The sequence below is a fragment of the Scyliorhinus torazame genome, chromosome 3, assembly GCF_047496885.1.
Source record: "Scyliorhinus torazame isolate Kashiwa2021f chromosome 3, sScyTor2.1, whole genome shotgun sequence".
Lineage (NCBI taxonomy): Eukaryota > Metazoa > Chordata > Chondrichthyes > Carcharhiniformes > Scyliorhinidae > Scyliorhinus > Scyliorhinus torazame.
Window position 1 is genome coordinate 131,575,412 of NC_092709.1, and position 18,947 is coordinate 131,594,358.

At 50.7% G+C, this 18,947-nt stretch overlaps 1 protein-coding gene across 2 annotated transcripts in view; it reads left to right on the forward strand.

The window, feature by feature from the left end:
* Positions 1-18,947, forward strand: part of fras1 (Fraser extracellular matrix complex subunit 1) — a 714,708-nt gene that overhangs the window by 352,803 nt on the left and 342,958 nt on the right. For both annotated transcript variants that reach the window (XM_072496214.1, XM_072496215.1), the window contains exon 17: positions 12,370-12,507. In XM_072496214.1, coding sequence (XP_072352315.1) covers positions 12,370-12,507 — 138 coding nt within the window. The remainder of the gene's footprint in view (positions 1-12,369; positions 12,508-18,947) is intronic.

The window sequence follows — 18,947 nt, forward strand, 5'->3', positions numbered from 1 at the left end:
TTACCCTGAGGTTCTCTTCCTTCCCCCGCTCCTCTGCTCTCGCAGGGTCTGTCTCAGGCTTCGGGATACCTTTTATTTGGTTGGGGGTGAGGGGGGTTGTGGTTGGTTCCCTTCCTTCCTTCCTTTCTTTCCGTTTCTCTTTATTTTTATTTTTCCCCCTTCTCTTTTTTTTTTTCTCCCCTTCCTTCTCACTGGGTCAGGAAGGTTCGGGAGAGAAGTTTCCTGGTGCGGACGGGAGTCCCTTTCGTCTCGCCCGAATTAGTACAATTCTAATGCGTCCGATTCGCCAGGGTCAGGATTGGCACTCAAGAGGCTGACAAGCTGCAGCAGCACACAAACACTCCACTTCCCACACACACTCATTCCAGCCACGAAGATGGGCACCCTGGAGAGCGGCACCCAATTTCAGGATGTGGAACTTAAGACCCTGCTGGATACAGTGGAGGGGAGGTGGGAACCCTGTTCCCCGGGGTGGGAAGGAGGCTGACACCCACTGTGGTACACTGGGCTTGGGCGCAGGTGACTGGTGACAGATGCCTTGAGCCATGTGGGCCCCACTGCCAGGACCAGTCAGCAGTGCCATACAAAGCAGGATGAGTAATCACTGTGTCCCTGGCACCAACCCCCATCCCACACTCCCATACTCCCCCTTCCCCAGAAGGCGACCGAACCCCACCTGCGGCAATCTGCTTGCACCTCACACTGCACCACATGCCAACATCCATATCGCCCGCCATGGCCGGATGCCCTACATGCACAAGTGGGCAGCACGGTAGCACAAGTGGATAGCACTGTGGCTTCACAGCGCCAGGGTCCCAGGTTCGATTCCCCGCTGGGTCACTGTCTGGGCGGAGTCTGCACGTTCTCCCCGTGTGTGCGTGGGTTTCCTCCGGGTGCTCCGGTTTCCTCCCACAGTCCAAAGACGTGCAGGTTAGGTGGATTGGCCATGATAAATTGCCCTTAGTGACCAAAAAGGTTCGATGGGGTTATTGGATTACGGGGTTATTGGGTGGAAGTGAGGCCTTAAGTGGGTCGGTGCAGACTGGATGGGTCGAATGGCCTCCTTCTGCACTGTATGTTCTAGGAGTGCCTGGAATTGTGAAATTATGTCTAACTGCCCACATCCTATGCTGCCCAAATCCATCCCCACACTACCCAGCACTCCATCACCTCCACATCGCCCCTCCACCATCCCTACCCGCGATCATACCATGTGTCGTGTCTTGCAGGATCACCTGGCGACGCGGTGGGCGATTCCCACCCCCGGCCACAACCCCTGAACACTTCGAGCGACAAAGCGGGACTGGACAGCGACCCGAGCCCCCAAACGCCAGCCTGTGACACCCTGGGGCACCAGTCTGGGACAACACCGACTTCCCATCACAGCTCTTTCTATCAATCTCCGTCTTCCCAGATACACGAGGAGACACTCATCTTGGTTGGGCTTTATAGTAAAGAGGCTCCTGGGACACTATCTGGTCTGCAGTGCACATGTGCAGCGCTGCATTAGGTAGAGATAGGAATCCTTGAGGGGCCGGATGGTCCGGGGGCGGCATGACCCCAGTAGCTACCTGCCGTCAGACGGGTCTCGGGCTTCTGGAAAGGGTGGTCCCATCAATGCTGGAGATGCAGATACAGAGCCAGGGTCTGCATAACGGGGTGCCAGCAGTTGGTGGAGGAGGGGCAGGAGATGGTGCTGACCATACGTGCTACCCAGGCGTCCGTGGTGGAGGCCTTCGAGGCAAAGGTACCGGCCATGGGTCAAGATGTCCAAGACCTGGGTCACTCTGTGCTGGCGCTGGCCAAGGCACAAGACAGTGCTGCCCTGTCACAGGCAGCTATGTACCAGGGCCACCTGGACATTGCAATGGTGCTCCAGAGCTTGGTCCAGTCACAATGAGGCATGGCTGCGGGTGGCGACGGCATTGCCTGGGTGCTGGCTGACCCGAGCCAGTCACAGAGGGAGGTGGCCCTGTTCCTGTGCTCCATGGCCATGAGCATTGAGACCCCGGGTGAGACGAGAGCGGGCCTCCAGGACTGGCCACGTCAGGTGGTGGTGGGGCCCCACGGAGCTAAGTCCTGCCACACCCCCCGTCGCAAGGGGTAGCCTGGAGGTCATTGTGCACCCCGAGGGAGGAGGGTGTGATGGGGCTTGTGCCGGTGACATCTGCAGGGGAGGATTGGAGTTGTCACGGGCCTGGGCCCCAGGTCAGGCACTGCACATCACCCCGACACCAGGCGCTGCCTCTCCACTCTCCTCCCACCCCAGACCCCGGCCCCACCTCCACCACCCCAAGTTTCGGTGGGACCATGTGATGGAATGGCCAGCTCGTGTGTAGGGATCCAGTGGATGGTGGAAAGTGCTACCGTGGGCAGGAGTCAGACTTTGTTAAACGATGTGGAGCACCAGAGCTCATCGCAGTGCGGGTCGTCATCATCCTCCATCCCATCGACTGGATCTGCTGACACTGCCAACCCAGGGCCCACATCCTGTAGTGAGGCAGGTTAGGAATCACGGAACGGGTTGCAGGTGCGGGGTTGGACAGGAGGGGGTGATGGTGTTGGGAGGGGGTGGTTAGGGTGGGGCATAGGGTGAAGACTAGATGTTCATGCCGCCAGGCCCCCTAATCGGTGACCTTGGAGGCGATTAGAGTGTCCTGTCCACGGCGGCCCTGGCACATACATTGCTGATCTTCTGTGCCTGCCCGGACACCATGCCCTGCCTATCCTGGCCCCCCTCCAAATCCTCCTCGCCAGACAGGGCCTGGCATTCATCCCCCTCCTCCAGCACACCACCCTTCTGCTGCGCAAGGTTGTGAAGGACGCAGCAGACCACCCCGCTGCAGGTGACCCTCCCAGCGCTATATTGGAGGGCCTCTCTGGAATAGTCCAGGCCCCTGAACTGCATCTGCAGGACGCTGATGCACCGCTTAATTACGTCCCTGATCATGGCATGGGTGCCATTGTAGTGGGTCTCCGTGTTGGTCTGGGGCCTTCAGATAGGCATCGTCAGCCATGACCCCAGCAGATAACCCCTGTCACCCAAGAGCGAACCCTTCACCTGGGGGTGCGCCTCAAAGGTGTCAGGAACTGTTGTGCGTTCCAGGATGAAGGAGTTATGCATGCTGCCCAGATATCGGGCGCAGACGTGTATCTCATACCAGCTGCACGTTCATCGAGTAGAGTCGCTTTTAGTTTGTGAAGGCCATTCCCTCATGCGCTGGTGGTCATCAGGGGACATGCATTCCATCAATCACCCCCTCGACCTGGGGTATCCGGCAATGGCGGTGAATCCCGAAACCTGGTGGGCCCGGTCCATATTGAACTTGATATATTTTGCCGACTGTGCATACAGGGCCTCGATAATGGCGCGGGTAGCTTGTGCATCACGGTACCCACTGAGTCCCGTGGCAAAATTTCAGGGCGACTCCTTCCCATCTGCTCCTCGGCCTGTTGTGTGGCCGACTCTCCATCTTCACCGCCTGGCTCCTGTTCTTCTGGGGCAAGCTCTGCTGTGGCAGGGCCCTCCCCAAGCAGCTCCTGCTTGTACAGCCTCAGAGTATCCCCAACGACTGTGGCGGCAAAGCAAATGCCAACCATTCTTGGTTGTATTCCGAAATCCTTTGTAGGGGGTGAAAGGCGTTAACATGATCCGTAACCTCGCTCCCAACAGGTCAAATGAGCTACACGCTGGCCCCGGCCTAAACTACAGCCCCTGCATGTTCCTCTCCCCCCTCCCTCCTCTCTTATCCCCACACCTGGAATTTCCCCCCGGCACACTGCCCTCTGCACTGCACTCCTGGCCCCAGCAAGCATACATGCCGGCAGGGTACCAGTGGCTGGCGCTACCCACGCCAGCGGTATGCTCTGTGGCCACCGTCCGTCACCCTCCTGTAGGAGCTACTGTGGGCGTCCCCCTTGGGTGGGTCACATAATGCTCCCCCGGCAGAGGGTACCTGGTTGAGGGTGGGTGGGGAGGGACACCGGAAGCCCAGGGCTGCGCCTTTGGGAACATGTCCTACCTCTGCTCTCTCCCACAGCAGCCACGGCGCCTTTTCCCAATTTTTAAAACGACAAGTGAACCTCACCATCGGTAATTCCCTGACTGTGCCAAGGGCTGAAAATGTCTGAGAGTCTGTTCACCTCATCAGTAGGTGGAGAAAAATACCGCACCCCTACCTCGGAGGAGGCAGTAGGAGTTGAGTTGTCATTCAACCTCTCTGGGCCCCAAGACAAGCCGTTCATTGACAGGTCACATTCAACTCTCTGTCAGGCAGGACTCGGACATTTTGCAGACGATAAGAGGAGCATCGCTCTGTCCTCATTGCGAGCGATCATCATTTTCCTGCAGCGTCCGGCCACTCGCTTTAGCGTCTTTCCCATGAATGATGCCACCATCAGGATGACCTCCTGCAGGCAGCACAATAGTGAGCGGATGTCAGATTCCATGGTGGGAGAACTCTTTACACCCCAGTCCTGGCTGTCATGAGAGGCTATGAGGGTATCTATAGCCCTGCGTCCCATGTGGGCCCTGGCCATCACCCGTGGCTCTTTCGACACCTCCTCCACAGGTTGCCTCTCGCCGCCCTCCTGGACATCTGAGGAGATGTGGTGGTTCTCCAAATCCTCCTGGTCCAGCTGCTTGCCCTTCAGACCACTATGATTTGTGACACCCTCTGGGGGATGTATTGGACACCCGAGTCTCGTTGTAGCAAGTCTCAGCGGGAGATTTTGGCAGGGTGGGTATAGAGGGACTAGCTTAGTGGTAGAAACTGGGCGACATGGACAAGCTGGGCCGAAGGGCCTGTTTCCATGCTGTAAACATCTATGACTCTAGATAAGACTATGATAGGTATGTAATAGACTCCCATCAATTATTACCATGTTGATTTTGCCTTTAAAGATCGGTAGCCAAATATGTTGTTTAGAACACTAGGTGCCGAAGATCCGAGTTCGATCCTGACCCCGGATCATCGTCCGTGTGGAGTTTTCAGATTCTCCCAGTGTCTTCATAGGTCTCACCCCCACAACCCAAAAGACATGTAGGGTAGGTGGATTGGCCACGCTACATTTTGCCCCTTAATTGTAAAAATTAGTTTTAAACACTTCTTGTGTTAAATGTAAGCAGAAACAATCTACTATTCTGTGGAAAACTGTGGTTTCATGGAAGGGCCATCCATGAAGTGCAACTGGTAAATTCACCCAGAAACATTCCATAAAATATGCCGATATATGCCTTCCCTTAGAAAATATATTCCCATCATGTTAGTTCAGCCAGTAAGAAAAGCGCCACTTGGATAACCTTTGTTTGGATATGTTCCTGACTGGCTGGTGCAGAGGTACATCTGAGTTGGCAGAGCCTGTTCTTGGATTCTGAGCTCAGTATTCAGTTCAAAAGCTTCAGTTGGCAATTTGCTCCCAAAGACTTCAATATAAAAGCTAGCATTTGTAAGTATTCTCACATGTTCCAGTGTGGCACGGTAGGAGTTATGATTTAATCCCTCAACCACAGGACGATAATTTGGTTTTATATAGCACCTTTAATGTAGTAAATCATTCCAAGGCACTATACTGGTGCACTTTCAAACAAAATATGGCACTGGGCTACATGAGGTATTAGGGCAGATGAGGAGGTAGGGTATATCTGAGGAAAGTGGAGAGGTGTTCAGAGAGAATTCCAGAGCTTCGGGTCTTGGCAACTGAAGGCATTGTCGCTAATGATGGGGTAATTAAAATTAGGGATCCTCAAGAGGCCAATATTGGAGGGGGTGCTAGGCTAATGGTAATTGTACAGCTAGGAGGAATTTAGCGAGACCTCCCCATGGAGGAATTTCAAAAAAAGATGTAAATTTTAACATCAAATCATTGTTTAACTGGAAGCAAATGTAGGTCAGTAGGCACAGTGGAACGGAGCTTCGGCTGGGATTTTCATGCAGTGCCATAGTGGGTCACACCGCAGGGGATGTGATGGGCCAGCCAAAAGTACATCGATGTTTGGTGGGACTGAAAGATCCTGGTGGTGGGTGGGGTGAGAAAATCCCAGCCTTGGTGTGAATTTGGACAATGGCAGCACAGGTTTGGATGATGTTAAATCCATGGAGGTTAGAACATGGGAGGCAGGCTAAGAGTGTGTTGGCATAGTCATGCTTAGAGATAGCAACGGCATGAATATGGGTTTCAGCAGCAGTTGAGCTGAAGTGAGAGTGTAATTGGGCGGTGTTATGGTGGTGGAAATAGGTGTTCTTGGTGATGGTGCAGTTATCTGGTTGGAATCTCATCCCTGAGTCCAATACAACAGAACGGAAGAATGGAGGCATGTACTATTTTCTAAATAGGAAAAGGCTTAGGAAATCATAAGCACAAAGGTATTTAGGAGTCCTAGTTCAAGATCCTCTTCAGGTTAATGTGCAGGTTCAGTCGGCAGTTAAGAAGGCAAATGCAATGTTAGCATTCATGCCGAGAGGGTTAGAATACAAAAGCAGGGATGTACTTCTGAGGCGGTATAAGGCTCCAGTCAGGCCCCATTTGGAGTATTGTGAGCAGTTTTGGGCCTCTTATCTAAGAAAGGATGTGCTGGCCTTGGAAAGGGTCCAGAGAAAGTCCACAAGATTGATCCCTGGAATGAAGAGATTCCCATATGAGGAATGGTTGAGGACTGAAGGTCCGATCCCTTAAAACTGAGATGAGGAGGAATTTCTCCAGCCAGTGGGTGGTGAATCTGTGGAACTCTTTGTCGCAGAAGCCTGTGGAGGCCAAATCACTGAGTGTCTTTAAACAGAGATAGATAGGTTCTTGATTATTAAGGGGATCTGGGGTTATGGGGAGAAGGCAGGAGAATGGGGATGAGAAACACATCAGCCATGATTGAATGGTGGAGCAGTCTCGATGGGCCGAATAGCCTAATACTGCTCCTATGTCTTATGGTCTTAATACTGTTATTTAAGGAATATATTTTTGCATTGACGGCAGGACGGTGAACGTTTATTAGATTGAGAGGGTTGGCCTTTGATGAGAGCCTGAGTAAATTGGGTCTATGTTCTCTGGATTTTAGAAGAATGGGAGGTGAGCTCTTTGAAACATTCAAGACTATGAAGGAGTTTGACAGGGTAGACAATGAGGTTGTTCGCTGTCTGGGGAATCTAGAACACTGTGCACCATCTGAGAATAAGGGGGCGGCGAACATTTAGGACTAAGGTGAGGAGACAGGTCTTCACTGAAAGCGTTATGTATCTTTGGAATTCTCTGCCCCGAGGGTTGTGAATGCAGCATCATTGAATATATTTAAGACTGGGATAGACAGATTTTTGATCTCTCAGGGAATCAAGAGGATGTGGGGAGTCTGGGAAAGTGGAGTTGAAACCCAAGATCAGCCGTAATCACATTCAATATTGGAACTGGCACGAAGAGTCATTGGGTCTTTTCCTGCTCCTATTTCTTATGTTCTTGTAAGATAATTTGACTTATTTTGGCCTCTGGTATGATGCTTATTACTGATGGAGTGCTACACCGTTAGAGATATTGGGCGCGATTCTCCGACCCCCCACCGGGTCGGAGAATCGCCGGGGGCCGGCGTGAATCCCGCCCCCGCCATGTCGCGAATTCTCCGCCACCGGATATTCGGCGGGGGCGGGAATCACGCCGCGCCAGTCAGCGGGAATCCCCCAGCGATTCTCCGGTCCGCGATGGGCCGAAGTCCCGCCGCTGTTAACCCACGCCAGCCGGCGTGGACTGAACCACCTTTGGGACGGCGGGACACGGCGGCGCGGGCGGGCTCCGGGGTCCTGGGGGGGGTGCGGGGCGATCTGGCCCCAGGGGGTGCCCCCATGGTGGCCTGGCCCGCGATCGGGGCCCACCGATCCGCGGGTGGGCCTGTGCCGTGGGAGCACTCTTTTCCTTCCGCCTTCGCCATGGTCTCCACTATGGCGGAGGCGGAAGAGACCCCCTCCACTGCGCATGCGCGGGGATGCCGTGAGCGGCCGCTGACGCTCCCGCGCATGCGCTGCCCGGCAAAGTCATTTCCGCGCCGGCTGACGGGGCACCAACGGCCTTTCCCGCCAGCTGGCGGGGCGGAAATCAGTCCGGCGCGGGCCTCGCCCCTCAAGATGTGGAGAATTCCGCACCTTTGGGGCGCGCGATGCGGGCTGATTCGCGCCGATTTTGGTGCCGGTCAGCGGACATCGCGCCGATTACGGAGAATCCCGCCCATTGACTTTTGAATGAGATGTTAAATAAAAACTCTATCTACTTGCTCACATTGACTCTGTGAATCCCATTGCTGTGATTGAGGGTGAACAAGGAAGTTCTCCTTGGGCCAAACAAACATGTGGGGCGAAATTCTCCGGTATCGGCGCGATGTCCGCCGACTGGCGCCCAAAACGGCGTAAATCAGTCGGGCATCGCGCCGCCCCAAATGTGCAGAATGCTCCGCATCTTTGGGGGCCAGGCCCCAACCTTAAGGGGCTAGGCCCGCGGCGGACGAATTTCCGCCCCGCCAGCTGGCGGAAAAGGCCTTTGGTGCCCCGCCAGCTGGCGCGGAAATGACATCTCCGGGCGGCGCATGCGCGGGAGCGTTAGCGGCCGCTGACGGCATTCCCGCGCATGCGCAGTGGAGGGAGTCCCTTCCGTCTCCGCCATGGTGGAGACCATGGCGAAGGCGGAAGGGAAAGAGTGCCCCCACGGCACTGGCCCGCCCGCGGATCGGTGGGCCCGATCGCGGGCCAGGCCACCGTGGGGGCACCCCCCGGGGCTAGATCGCCCCGCGCCCCCCCCCCCCCCAGTACCCCGGAACCCGCTCGCGCCGCCTTGTCCCACCGGTAAGGTAGGCGGGACAGGCATTTTAGCGGCGGGACTTCGGCCCATCCGGGCCTGAGAATCGCGGGGGGGTGCCCGCCAACCGGCGCGGCGCGATTCCCGCCCCCGCCGAATATCCGGTGCCGGAGAATTCGGCAACCGGCGGGGGCGGGATTCGCGCCAGCCCCCGGCGATTCTCCGACCCGGCGGGGGGTCGGAGAATCTCGCCCGTGTTCTTTAACCAACACCACCAAAAAACAGGTTAATTTGAATTCCCAATTTTAAATGGAGGGTTGTTGATGTAAAGACTATCTCCTGACCAAGTTTTTAACCATCTTCTGAATAGCTATTTATGTCACTCAGTCTTAAAATCTGTTTGCAGTTCTTTGGAACATGTTTGCTACAGTAAAGGCACTTTATGAAGGCATTTCTTGTTGTTAAAAAGCTCAATTATGTTTTTGAATGCTTTGCAGGACCCGGTGACAAACAAAAAGCAATGTCTAGGGAAAAGTCTGATTTGATATTCAATTGCAGAGCATCGTGAGTCTTAGGGGGAAACCTACTTGTATTGTTTTCATAAGACTTTCAGTTGCTCTTGCAGAGGGCTAACACAAAGAACCGGCACAGACATGATGTGCCAATTGGCTTCTTTCTGTGCTTAAACCCTGAGAATCCTAGAATCCCTACAGTGCAGAAGGAGCCCATTCAATCCATTGAGTCTGCACTGACCCTCCAAAGGAGTACCTTACATAGGCCCACCCCCCGCCCTGTCACCCCTACCCTACCCAAACGTTTGTACAGTAAAGGGAAATTTACCATGTCCAATCCACCTAACCTGCACATCTTTGGACTCTGGGAGGAAACCGGAGCATCTGGAGGAAACTCAGAGTCATGGGGAGAATGTGAAAACTCCACACAGACAGTCACCCAAGATTGGAATCGAACCCGGGTCCCTGGCGCTGTGAGGCAGCAGTGCTAATCACTGCTACCTATGAAGGGAATGAGTGGTATGGGAGTACATTGTCACATTTTTGAATCGACCCATGAAATATACTTGAACTCTATGGTGACACAGTGGTTAGCACTGTTGCCTCTCGGCACCAGGGACCCGGGTTCAATTCCAGCCTTGGGTGACTGTGTGGCGTTTGCACTTTCTCCCGTATCTGCGCGGGTTTCCTCCGGGTGCTTCAGTTTCATCTCACAGTCCAAAAATGTACAGATTAGATGGATTGGCCATACTAAATTGTCCCTTAGTGTCCAAAGATGTGCGGGTTAGATGGGGTTATCAGGATCAGGTGGGGGAGTGGGCCTGGGCAGGGTGCTCTTTCAAAGGGTCAATGCTGACTTGATGGGCCAAATGGCCTCCTTATGCACTGTAGTAATTCCATGATTTGCATCTGTGAAAGGTTAATTTAATCTTCCTCTCTTGAAAGAGGAGCAAGGCATAATTAGGTACTGTCACCATACTATTCTACATCTTTTTCCATAATATGTGTGGTGTCATTGTAAGGGACATTCTTCAACTCTTTATTTGGGGACTTTTGAAGATATTGCAGCACTCTTTGTTTTATAGATAATGGGTGGAATTCTCTAGTCCCCCAGCCACATGTTTCTTGGTGGTGCGCCATTCACTGGCGACGGAACTCTCTCTTCCCGCTTGTCAATTGGATTTCCTATTGAAGCCACCCCATGCCGCTGGGAGACCCGTGGGCAGGGATGCACTACCTGCGGGGAAAGAAAATCCCAATGGCCGGAGAATTCGGGCAAATATGTTATTGACAGACCACATCTGGCAATCTTAGGACAGATGTTCTGAATTTACACACCTGGGGATGGATTCTCCGGTCGCTGACACCAAAATCGTGTTCGGTGAATGGCCAGAGAAGCCGAGTTTCTGTCCAAATTGGGGGCAGCGTCGCTTTTGCGATGCTCCGCCCCCTCCAAAGACTCTGCCGTATCGACGGCCTCAGGACATCGTCTGAGGCCCGCCCCCCGATGCTGCACCCCTGACCTGCCGAGTTCTCGACGGCGTGGATTGCGTGTGATCTCCCCTGTTGGGAACTCGGCATGGTGGCTGCGGACTCAGTCCAGCGCCGCAACAGTCGGGCGAGGCCCGATCTGCGGGCAGGTTGGGACATTATTTGGGGCTGGGGACACTGTGGGGGTGGTCCGGGACGCGCAAGCCGGCTGAAAGGGGGGACTATTTTGTGGGCCGGGTCCACAAGTGACTGCCACTATGTTGCACGGTACGGCCGTTGCAGACTGCCGCCATACGTATGCGTGGTTAGGGACCCGGCAGTTCTCCAGGGCGTATCTGCAGCTAGAGCCAGGTGCTCTACGCTGCTGTCCTGCTAGCCCAAAGCAAAACGGGGAATCGGTGGCCGTTTTGAGCCAGGTTTTCTGGCGTAAAATGCCACCGTTCCCACGGCGGCGTGGGGACATAGCCCCAGAATCGACGAATCCAGCCCCTGGTACATAACTTCACCCATTCATCCAGGTTGCTATTAGTGATTAATCAGCTGGGAAGTAGTGAATGTTTATGGTGGTTCCCTGGTTATCTTGCTGGACTGAGTTGAAACTCCAACATGTTAGTTTGAAAATATGAATTTGGTTTCATACAAAGCTGGTATTAAAACAATGATCATGAAGCAATTGGACTGTCTTAAAAAGTAAATGGTTTTCTCATGTTTGGGCTGTCTGTAACTCGTGTCCAACACCAATATGGTTAATTCTTGTTGGCTGGAAAGGTCATTTGACTGTATCAGATCACTACTAAGCATGCCATAAGGATAGCAATGGTTCAAGTAGATCATTCACTGCCATTTATTTGGACAATTAAAGGTGGCCAATCAATTCTGGAATTACCAACAATGTCTACATCCAGAAATGGAATCCAGAGGCTTGGCTCCTCAGACTAGGTTTGGATTCTTCTCACCTATTTGCAAATAATCCTGTAAGAAATTGCCCACAAGGGTATGATGACTTTAGCAGGGCAGAAGTGGTCAGTGCTGGTAAGTTGTGTATTTGTAGCTGGTTGACCTTGATCCATATCCTTCATTTTGATCATGACACACAAAGGCCCATAATTTAGTGCTAATTTGCAGTTTTGGAAAGCCAACACGGATTGCTGGGATAGGACAGTGAAATATTAGACTATTTACTCAAGGGAATTGTAGCTTATAATTGAAAAACAACAGTCCCAAATTGTTCCATCCTCCTTTGGTGTACTTCATATTTTATGCTTTCAGCCAAGTGTGCAGCTGGCCAAGGTTTGACCTGTGTCAATGCCACATATTCACATTGTAATTTTTACAAAATTAAGCCTTGTTATAACAATAAACTGCACGTTTATTTGGAAAGGAAACATTTACAGAGCTGTTGGGGAGGGAGATACATTAAGTGGGGACTAATTAGATAGCTCTTTCAAAAAGCTTGGAATGCTAGGCTGTAGGCCTCCTTCATTGTGCACTTGTTGATGGTGAGTTCTTATCTCACTTGGTAATTTAAATCAATAACCCATTGTTTCCCCATGTCAATCCTCTTTATGTATTTATGGTCGTGTCTGTTTCTTTATTTTAGCTTGCCATGCTTCATGTGCAACCTGCACTGGCTCTTCTGTGCATTGTGCTTCCTGTTACGACCACCTTTCCCTACACAAAGGTCAATGTCTCATAGCCTGCCCTGATGGTTTTTACTCTGAGAATGGAGCATGCCAAGGTATGTCATACACACAATTGTAAAATACAGTACCACCATGCAGTGTTATTCTTTGACAGAGGCTGAAGTAGAAACAATTATAAAACCTGTTAATCCCATCAGTTTTCAGAAGTTTTGTATAGTGCCCCTTTAGTTGGCAATCCCTGGTAGAACTGCTTGTTGTTCAATTTTGCTATTGATTGTTAAAAAAAACACACTTATTGTTGACTTAATTCAAGTAATTTTTAACTTTCAATAGCAGATGCTTCACAGCTCCAGGATCCCAGGTTCAATTCCCGGCTTGGGTCACTCTCTGTGTGGAGTCTGAATTTTCTCCTTGTGTCTGCGTGGGTTTCCTTTGGGTGCTCTGGTTTCCTCCCACAGTCCAAAGAAGTGCAGGTTACGTGGATTGGCCAGGCTAAATTGCCCTTAGTGTCCTAAAAAGGTTAGATGGGGTTACTGGGTTACGGGGGTAGGGTAGAGGTGTGGGCTTGGATAGGGTGAGCTTTCCATGGGCCTGTGCAGACTCGATGGGCCGAGTGGCCTACTTCTACACTGTAAATTCTATGAAACAGTATTCTATAAGATGGGTTGCACACAAGAAGTGAAAATTTTCAAAATTGCAAACCTGACCCCAATGCACTTGATTCTGGTTTTAATAGAGTAACTAAGGGAGTGTGCCCCTTATCAGGAAGTTTGCATCCATCCATTTTTTTTGGAGGCTTTTTACTGTTTACAAATTTTGATCGGGTTCCCAGGCATTCATCCTCATTCACGGCTGGGATTTTCCGGTGCCGCTGAAAGTGAATGGAGTTTTGGCTGGAATGCCAAATTCTTTGTTCTCGTTCACAATGGGCCAGTCACAGACGAGATCGGAGAATCCATTCTGGTAAATGCACCACTTGTGGGCCAGGAGGAGTAGGACTATTTCCTCCAGGCCCAACAAGCTTACCTACTTCCCTGCCCATGATAGGCTAACTGCGACCGCAGTCACCGACTCTTACCCACCACAGTCTCTCCCACAACCACAAAAACCCACTGCCCGAACCCTTTAATCCCATCCAGGATGAACCCCTTCCGGTGATCCCTCCCTGCCTTCTCTCTGCTCCCTATTTGTGACTTCATCAGAGCTGTGCTATAGTTTGAGGGATTTCAATTGAAACAGATTTCAAAAACATTTTACAGTGAGCTGCATCACAGGCCAATTGCCCTGAATTACCTTTGAAGTACACTCAGTCAAAAAACACACATTGAGTGTCCTGCTATGGCTGTCCTCTGTAGGTACGGTTGATAACAATATGTTAGTAACATTCACTCAAGTGTCAGGCAATGACCATCTTCATCGCAAGTGAATCTAACTATCTTTCCTTGACTCTCAACAGCATTTCCATTGCTGAATTCTCCCACCATCAACATCCTGGGGGTTACCATTTACCAAAAGTTTTAACAGAACTAGTCAGAGAAATACTGTGGCTGCATGAGCAGGTCAGAGACTGGGATTTCTGTGGAGAGCAACTCACTTCCTGACTCCCCAAAGCCCATCCACCATCTACAAGGCACAAGCCTGGATGAGTGCAGCGCCAAAAACACTCTAGTAACTTGCCATCATCCAGGGCCAAACAGTCCACTTGATCAATACCCCATTCACCACCTTGACCATTCACTCCCTCCACCACTAATGCACAGTGACATTAGTGTGTGAACCATCTAGAAAATACACAGCAACTCACCAACACTCCTTCAACCTCTAACCTCTACCATATAGAAAGACAAAGCAGCAGATGCTTGGGAACACCACCACTTGCATGTTCCTTTCCAAGCTCCACACAACCCTAACTTGGAACTACATCGCCATTCCTTCACTGGATCAAAATCCTGGAACTTCCTTATTTTATTCTTTCATCGCATTTGGGTATCGCTGGCAGAGCCAGCATTTGTTGCCCATCTCTAGTTGCCCTTGAGCTGAGTGCTGGCTGGGCCAATTTGGAGAGCAGGTAAGAGTCAACCATATTTCTGTGGAACTGGAGTCACATGTAGGGCAGACTAGGTATGGATGGCAGATTTCCTGCATTAGACAGGACATTAATGAACTATGATAGTTCCATGGTCACCATTACAAAGACTAGCTGTCAATTCCAGATTGTATTAATTGAATCAGCTGCTGTGGTGGGATTTGAACCCCTGTCCCCAGAGCATTCTGCCTAGGCATCTGGTTTACTAGCCCAGTGACATTACCATTTTGCCACAGTTTCCCTCTTTTGAACAGTATCTAGGTGCACCTACACGGATGGACTGCAATAGTTTAGGAAGATGCCTTCCACTTTTTCAAGGGCAGTTTTAGGGGTAAGCCAGAAATGCTGACCTTACCAGTGACACTGATATCATATGGAAGAATAAAGCAAACTTATTTGATTGCCCAGCGCAGTTACAAATTTAACACCTGGCAACTAAAACTGCAATGTCCCATTACGATGGTCCTAAATGTTAGAATTATACAACATAATTCACAGAAACTGAGATTTGAATTCAGTCTTCTGCTGGGATATTTCATTGTAATTTTTTTGAAGGTGATTAAGAAAGCTGACATATATAATGCTTCCTGGTGCAAATCCTGCAATATAGGTTTTCATCTCTGATTAGTTGTACAGCATCATCTTCTACCAGGTTAATAAATGGTAGTCTTGTACTGCATTAACCTTGAAGCACTTCAATATCTCACCAACTGATTTTATTAGGAGCATGATTTCATATTCAAATTGGAATTTTTTAGAATCATGTATAATACATTTCTAAAGCACTGCAGCTTTACGTGGAGGAATACTAATGAGATATGAGTCAGCTCATGTCCATTTCCAACTGATATAATTTTTCTTTACACGAGGTAACTCTAAACAGATTTTACAGTCAGTGGTGAAGGAACGGTGTTTGCCAATCATCTTGCTTACAGCGCTAATCTGTTGTTTAAATCAACACTGTGGCCTCTCTTTCAGGGATATGTGGTGTGTATGAACAGAACAAGCAACAGAGTAGCTGTTCAACGAAAGGTTTTGGAATCTTCAGTAAGGCACACTGAGTCTGGACCAGCAATATGGGCTTAATTTTAACTGGCAGCCGGGGGTAGGTTTGGGTGTGTGCTGAATGTTCAATCCCCAGAATTTGTTGGCATGTCAGGAACCCCAACATGAACTCGTTCACTTCTGTTTTTTACAGTGATGCACTTGGAGATGTGTGGGAAACCCTGTGGGTTTCCATTTAACGGTATGACTCTGTGTGTGTGTGTGTGTGTCTCTGTGTGTGTGGCGAAGAGGGAGATGGGCAGAAGCAGAAGATCCTGTTTTACTTTTGCAACAAAGAGGCGTAGCCAGCAGGCTTCTCCGCCCAAGCTGAGGGTAGGCCAGCTAGCAACAGTGAGGTGAGGTGCCAGACAAATGCCATGAGTCAAGGTCACACAGCCGGTCAGCAGCTGTCGAATGGGATCCAGCCAGGGCTCAGGGCAGGCCAGCCAGCAACAGCAAGGCACCAAATCAACCCTTATCAGCATGAGGAGGCAATGAGTGAGGCGGGAGGTGACCTTGAAGCGATTGAGGTTATTGAGAATGGGAGAGTGCGGGAGGTCTAAGGAAGGATGTGCTGGCTTTGGAAAGGGTCCAGAAGAGGTTCATAAGAATGATCCCTGGAATGAAGAACCTGTCGTATGAGGAACGGTTGAGGACTCTGGGTCTGCACTCGTTGGAGTTTAGATGGTTATGGGGGGATCTTATTGAAACTTACAAGATACTGCGAGGCCTGGATAGAGTGGACGTGGAGAGGCTGTTTCCACTGGTAGGAAAAACTAGAACCAGAGGACACCATCTCAGACTAAAGGGACGATCCTTTAAAACCGAGATGAGGAGGAATGTCTTCAGCCAGAGGGTGGTGAATCTGTGGAACTCTTTGCCATAGAAGGTTGTGGATGCCAAATCACTGAGTGTATTTAAGACAGAGATAGATAGGTTCATGATTAATAAGGGGATCAGGGGTTATGGGGAGAAGACAGGAGAATGGGGATAAGAAAATATCAGCCGTGATTGAATGGCAGAGCAGACCCGATGAGCCAAGTGGCCTAATTCTGCTCCTATGCCTTATGGTCTTATGGATCCGGGTTCGATTCCGACCTCAGGTGACTGTCTGTATGGAGTTAGCACATTCTCCCCATGTTTGCGTGGGTTTCCTTTGGATACTGCAGTTTCCTTCCCTAGTCCAAAGATGTGCAGGTTAGGTGAGGAGTAGGACTAGTTAGGGTGCTCTTTAAGAGGGTCGGTGCAGACTCGATGGCCAAATAGTTTCTTTCTGGACTGTAGGGATTCTATGAATCTATGAGACAGGCAAAAAATTGAAGATCAACAGTATTTCAAAAGAAATCGAATGAGGGTATGCGAGTGGAGGATTTTCAGAATTTTGGATTCTGAGTATTGGGCAAGTCAAGGTTATAGTGTGTTTGACTGCAGTGGTCATGTTTTAAAATACGAATCCTGTTTTGCAGGGTCTGGAAGCTTTTAGGAGCCAGAAGGTGAAATTGACCAGAGGAATGGGTTTTAAAGCCTGGGCTAATGCACTGTAGTTTGACTGGGGATAGTCCGTGGGGGAGGGGTGGGGGGGGGGGGGGGGGGTTCAGTTACTGGAAAGTTCATTTGGTTTTCATTGCTGGGTGGAGCTAAGAGATTCGGAGAGACTTTTTGTGAAAGCTTTTTGAGAAGAGTTGAAGCCTGACCTGGCAACCCTTGTTTTGGCCACAGGTAAAGGCAGTTTTCTCTCCCAGTAGGATTGGTTGAAAAGAGTAATAATAGTTAAAGCAGAGCACTCTTGTCTAAGGTCAAGGAAGAAGATGAAACATTCCAGGTGAAACAGCTTTTTGAAGATATTCAGCCAAAGTGTGAAGGGGTTCTAACAGTAGCCAAAAACCTGGGGCGAAATTCTCCCGAAACGGCGCGATGTCCGCCGACTGGCGCCCAAAACGGCGCCAATCAGACGGGCATCGCGCCGCCCCAAAGGTGTGGAATGCTCCGCATCTTTGGGGGCCGAGCCCCAACATTGAGGGGCTAGGCCGACGCCGGAGGAATTTCCGCCCCGCCAGCTGGCGGAAACGGCCTTTGTTGCCCCGCCAGCTGGCGCGGAAATGACATCTCGGGGCGGCGCATGCGCGGGAGCGTCAGCGGCCGCTGACAGTTTCCCACGCATGCGCAGTGGAGGGAGTCTCTTCCGCCTCTGCCATGGTGGAGACCGTGGCGGAGGCGGAAGAGAAAGAGTGCCCCCACGGCACAGGCCCGCCCGCGGATCGGTGGGCCCTGATCGTGGGCCAGGCCACCGTGGGGGCACCCCCCGGGGCCAGATCGCCCCCCCCCCCCCCCCCAGGACCCCGGAGCCCTCCCACGCCACCTTGTCCCGCCGTTCAAAAGGTGGTTTAATCCACGCCGGCGGGACAGGCAATTTATCGGCGGGACTTCGGCCCATCCGGGCCGGAGAATCGCGGGGGGTGGCCCGCCAACCGGCGTGCCGCGATTCCCGCCCCCGCTGAATATCCGGTGCCGGAGACTTCGGCAACCAGAGGGGGCGGGATTCACGCCAGCCCCCGGCGATTCTCTGACCCGGCGGGGGGTCGGAGAATGACGCCCCTGTTCTGTAAATCAAACTCTTATGCCATGCTGATTTTTAAAACGGACTGAGAGCGGGAGGTTTCTTTTCTTGTTGTTTAATGGGGAATTGAGTAGGATTGTTTAAAGGGTAATTGTAAGCTGTTCTTTTTGGGTGTGAAGTTAAAGAGTTTAATATTGTATTTCTAACATAGTTTTGTTTTAAAATACCAAATCCCTATTTTCTTCATACGATCACTCCTGGAGTGAATCATTCTTTCCACACAGTCGTACAACATGAATTAAAATATTGGGGTTTTGGTCCAGTATCCTAACCTGTTGGGGTCTGGTCTGGGATTGTAATAAGAAGAAGTGGAAGTACTTGCAAGTATAAGAGAGGAAATAGAATGTTCTTTTGAGTGATTAAATGACCAGCAGAAACGCATTAGAAATATTAACAACATTTACATGACACAGCAACATTTTTGAGACGCGAATATATGAACAGTTATATCCTCACCCATCATGGTTATTTGCATATTCTTCCTGGCTTATAGTTGTTCTTAAGTTATATTTTATCTTGTCATCTTTCTCCATTGAACGGTTTCATGACCGAGTGTGTTTTAGCAAGCACACAGATAAATTGAAACTAGAAAACCGTCTTAAACCTGACCCATCGTCATGATGACACAGCCTTTCATGGTTCACTGAATGCTTTTAAATTAATTTAGCTCTGACTCCCAAAACAAAAAGTCTCTCTGGGCTGTATTTCGCTGCAAGCAATGTAGACATCTCACCAGTTCTTCAGCTTTTTTTTATTTAATGGAAATGGGCATTGCTGGCTGGGCCAGC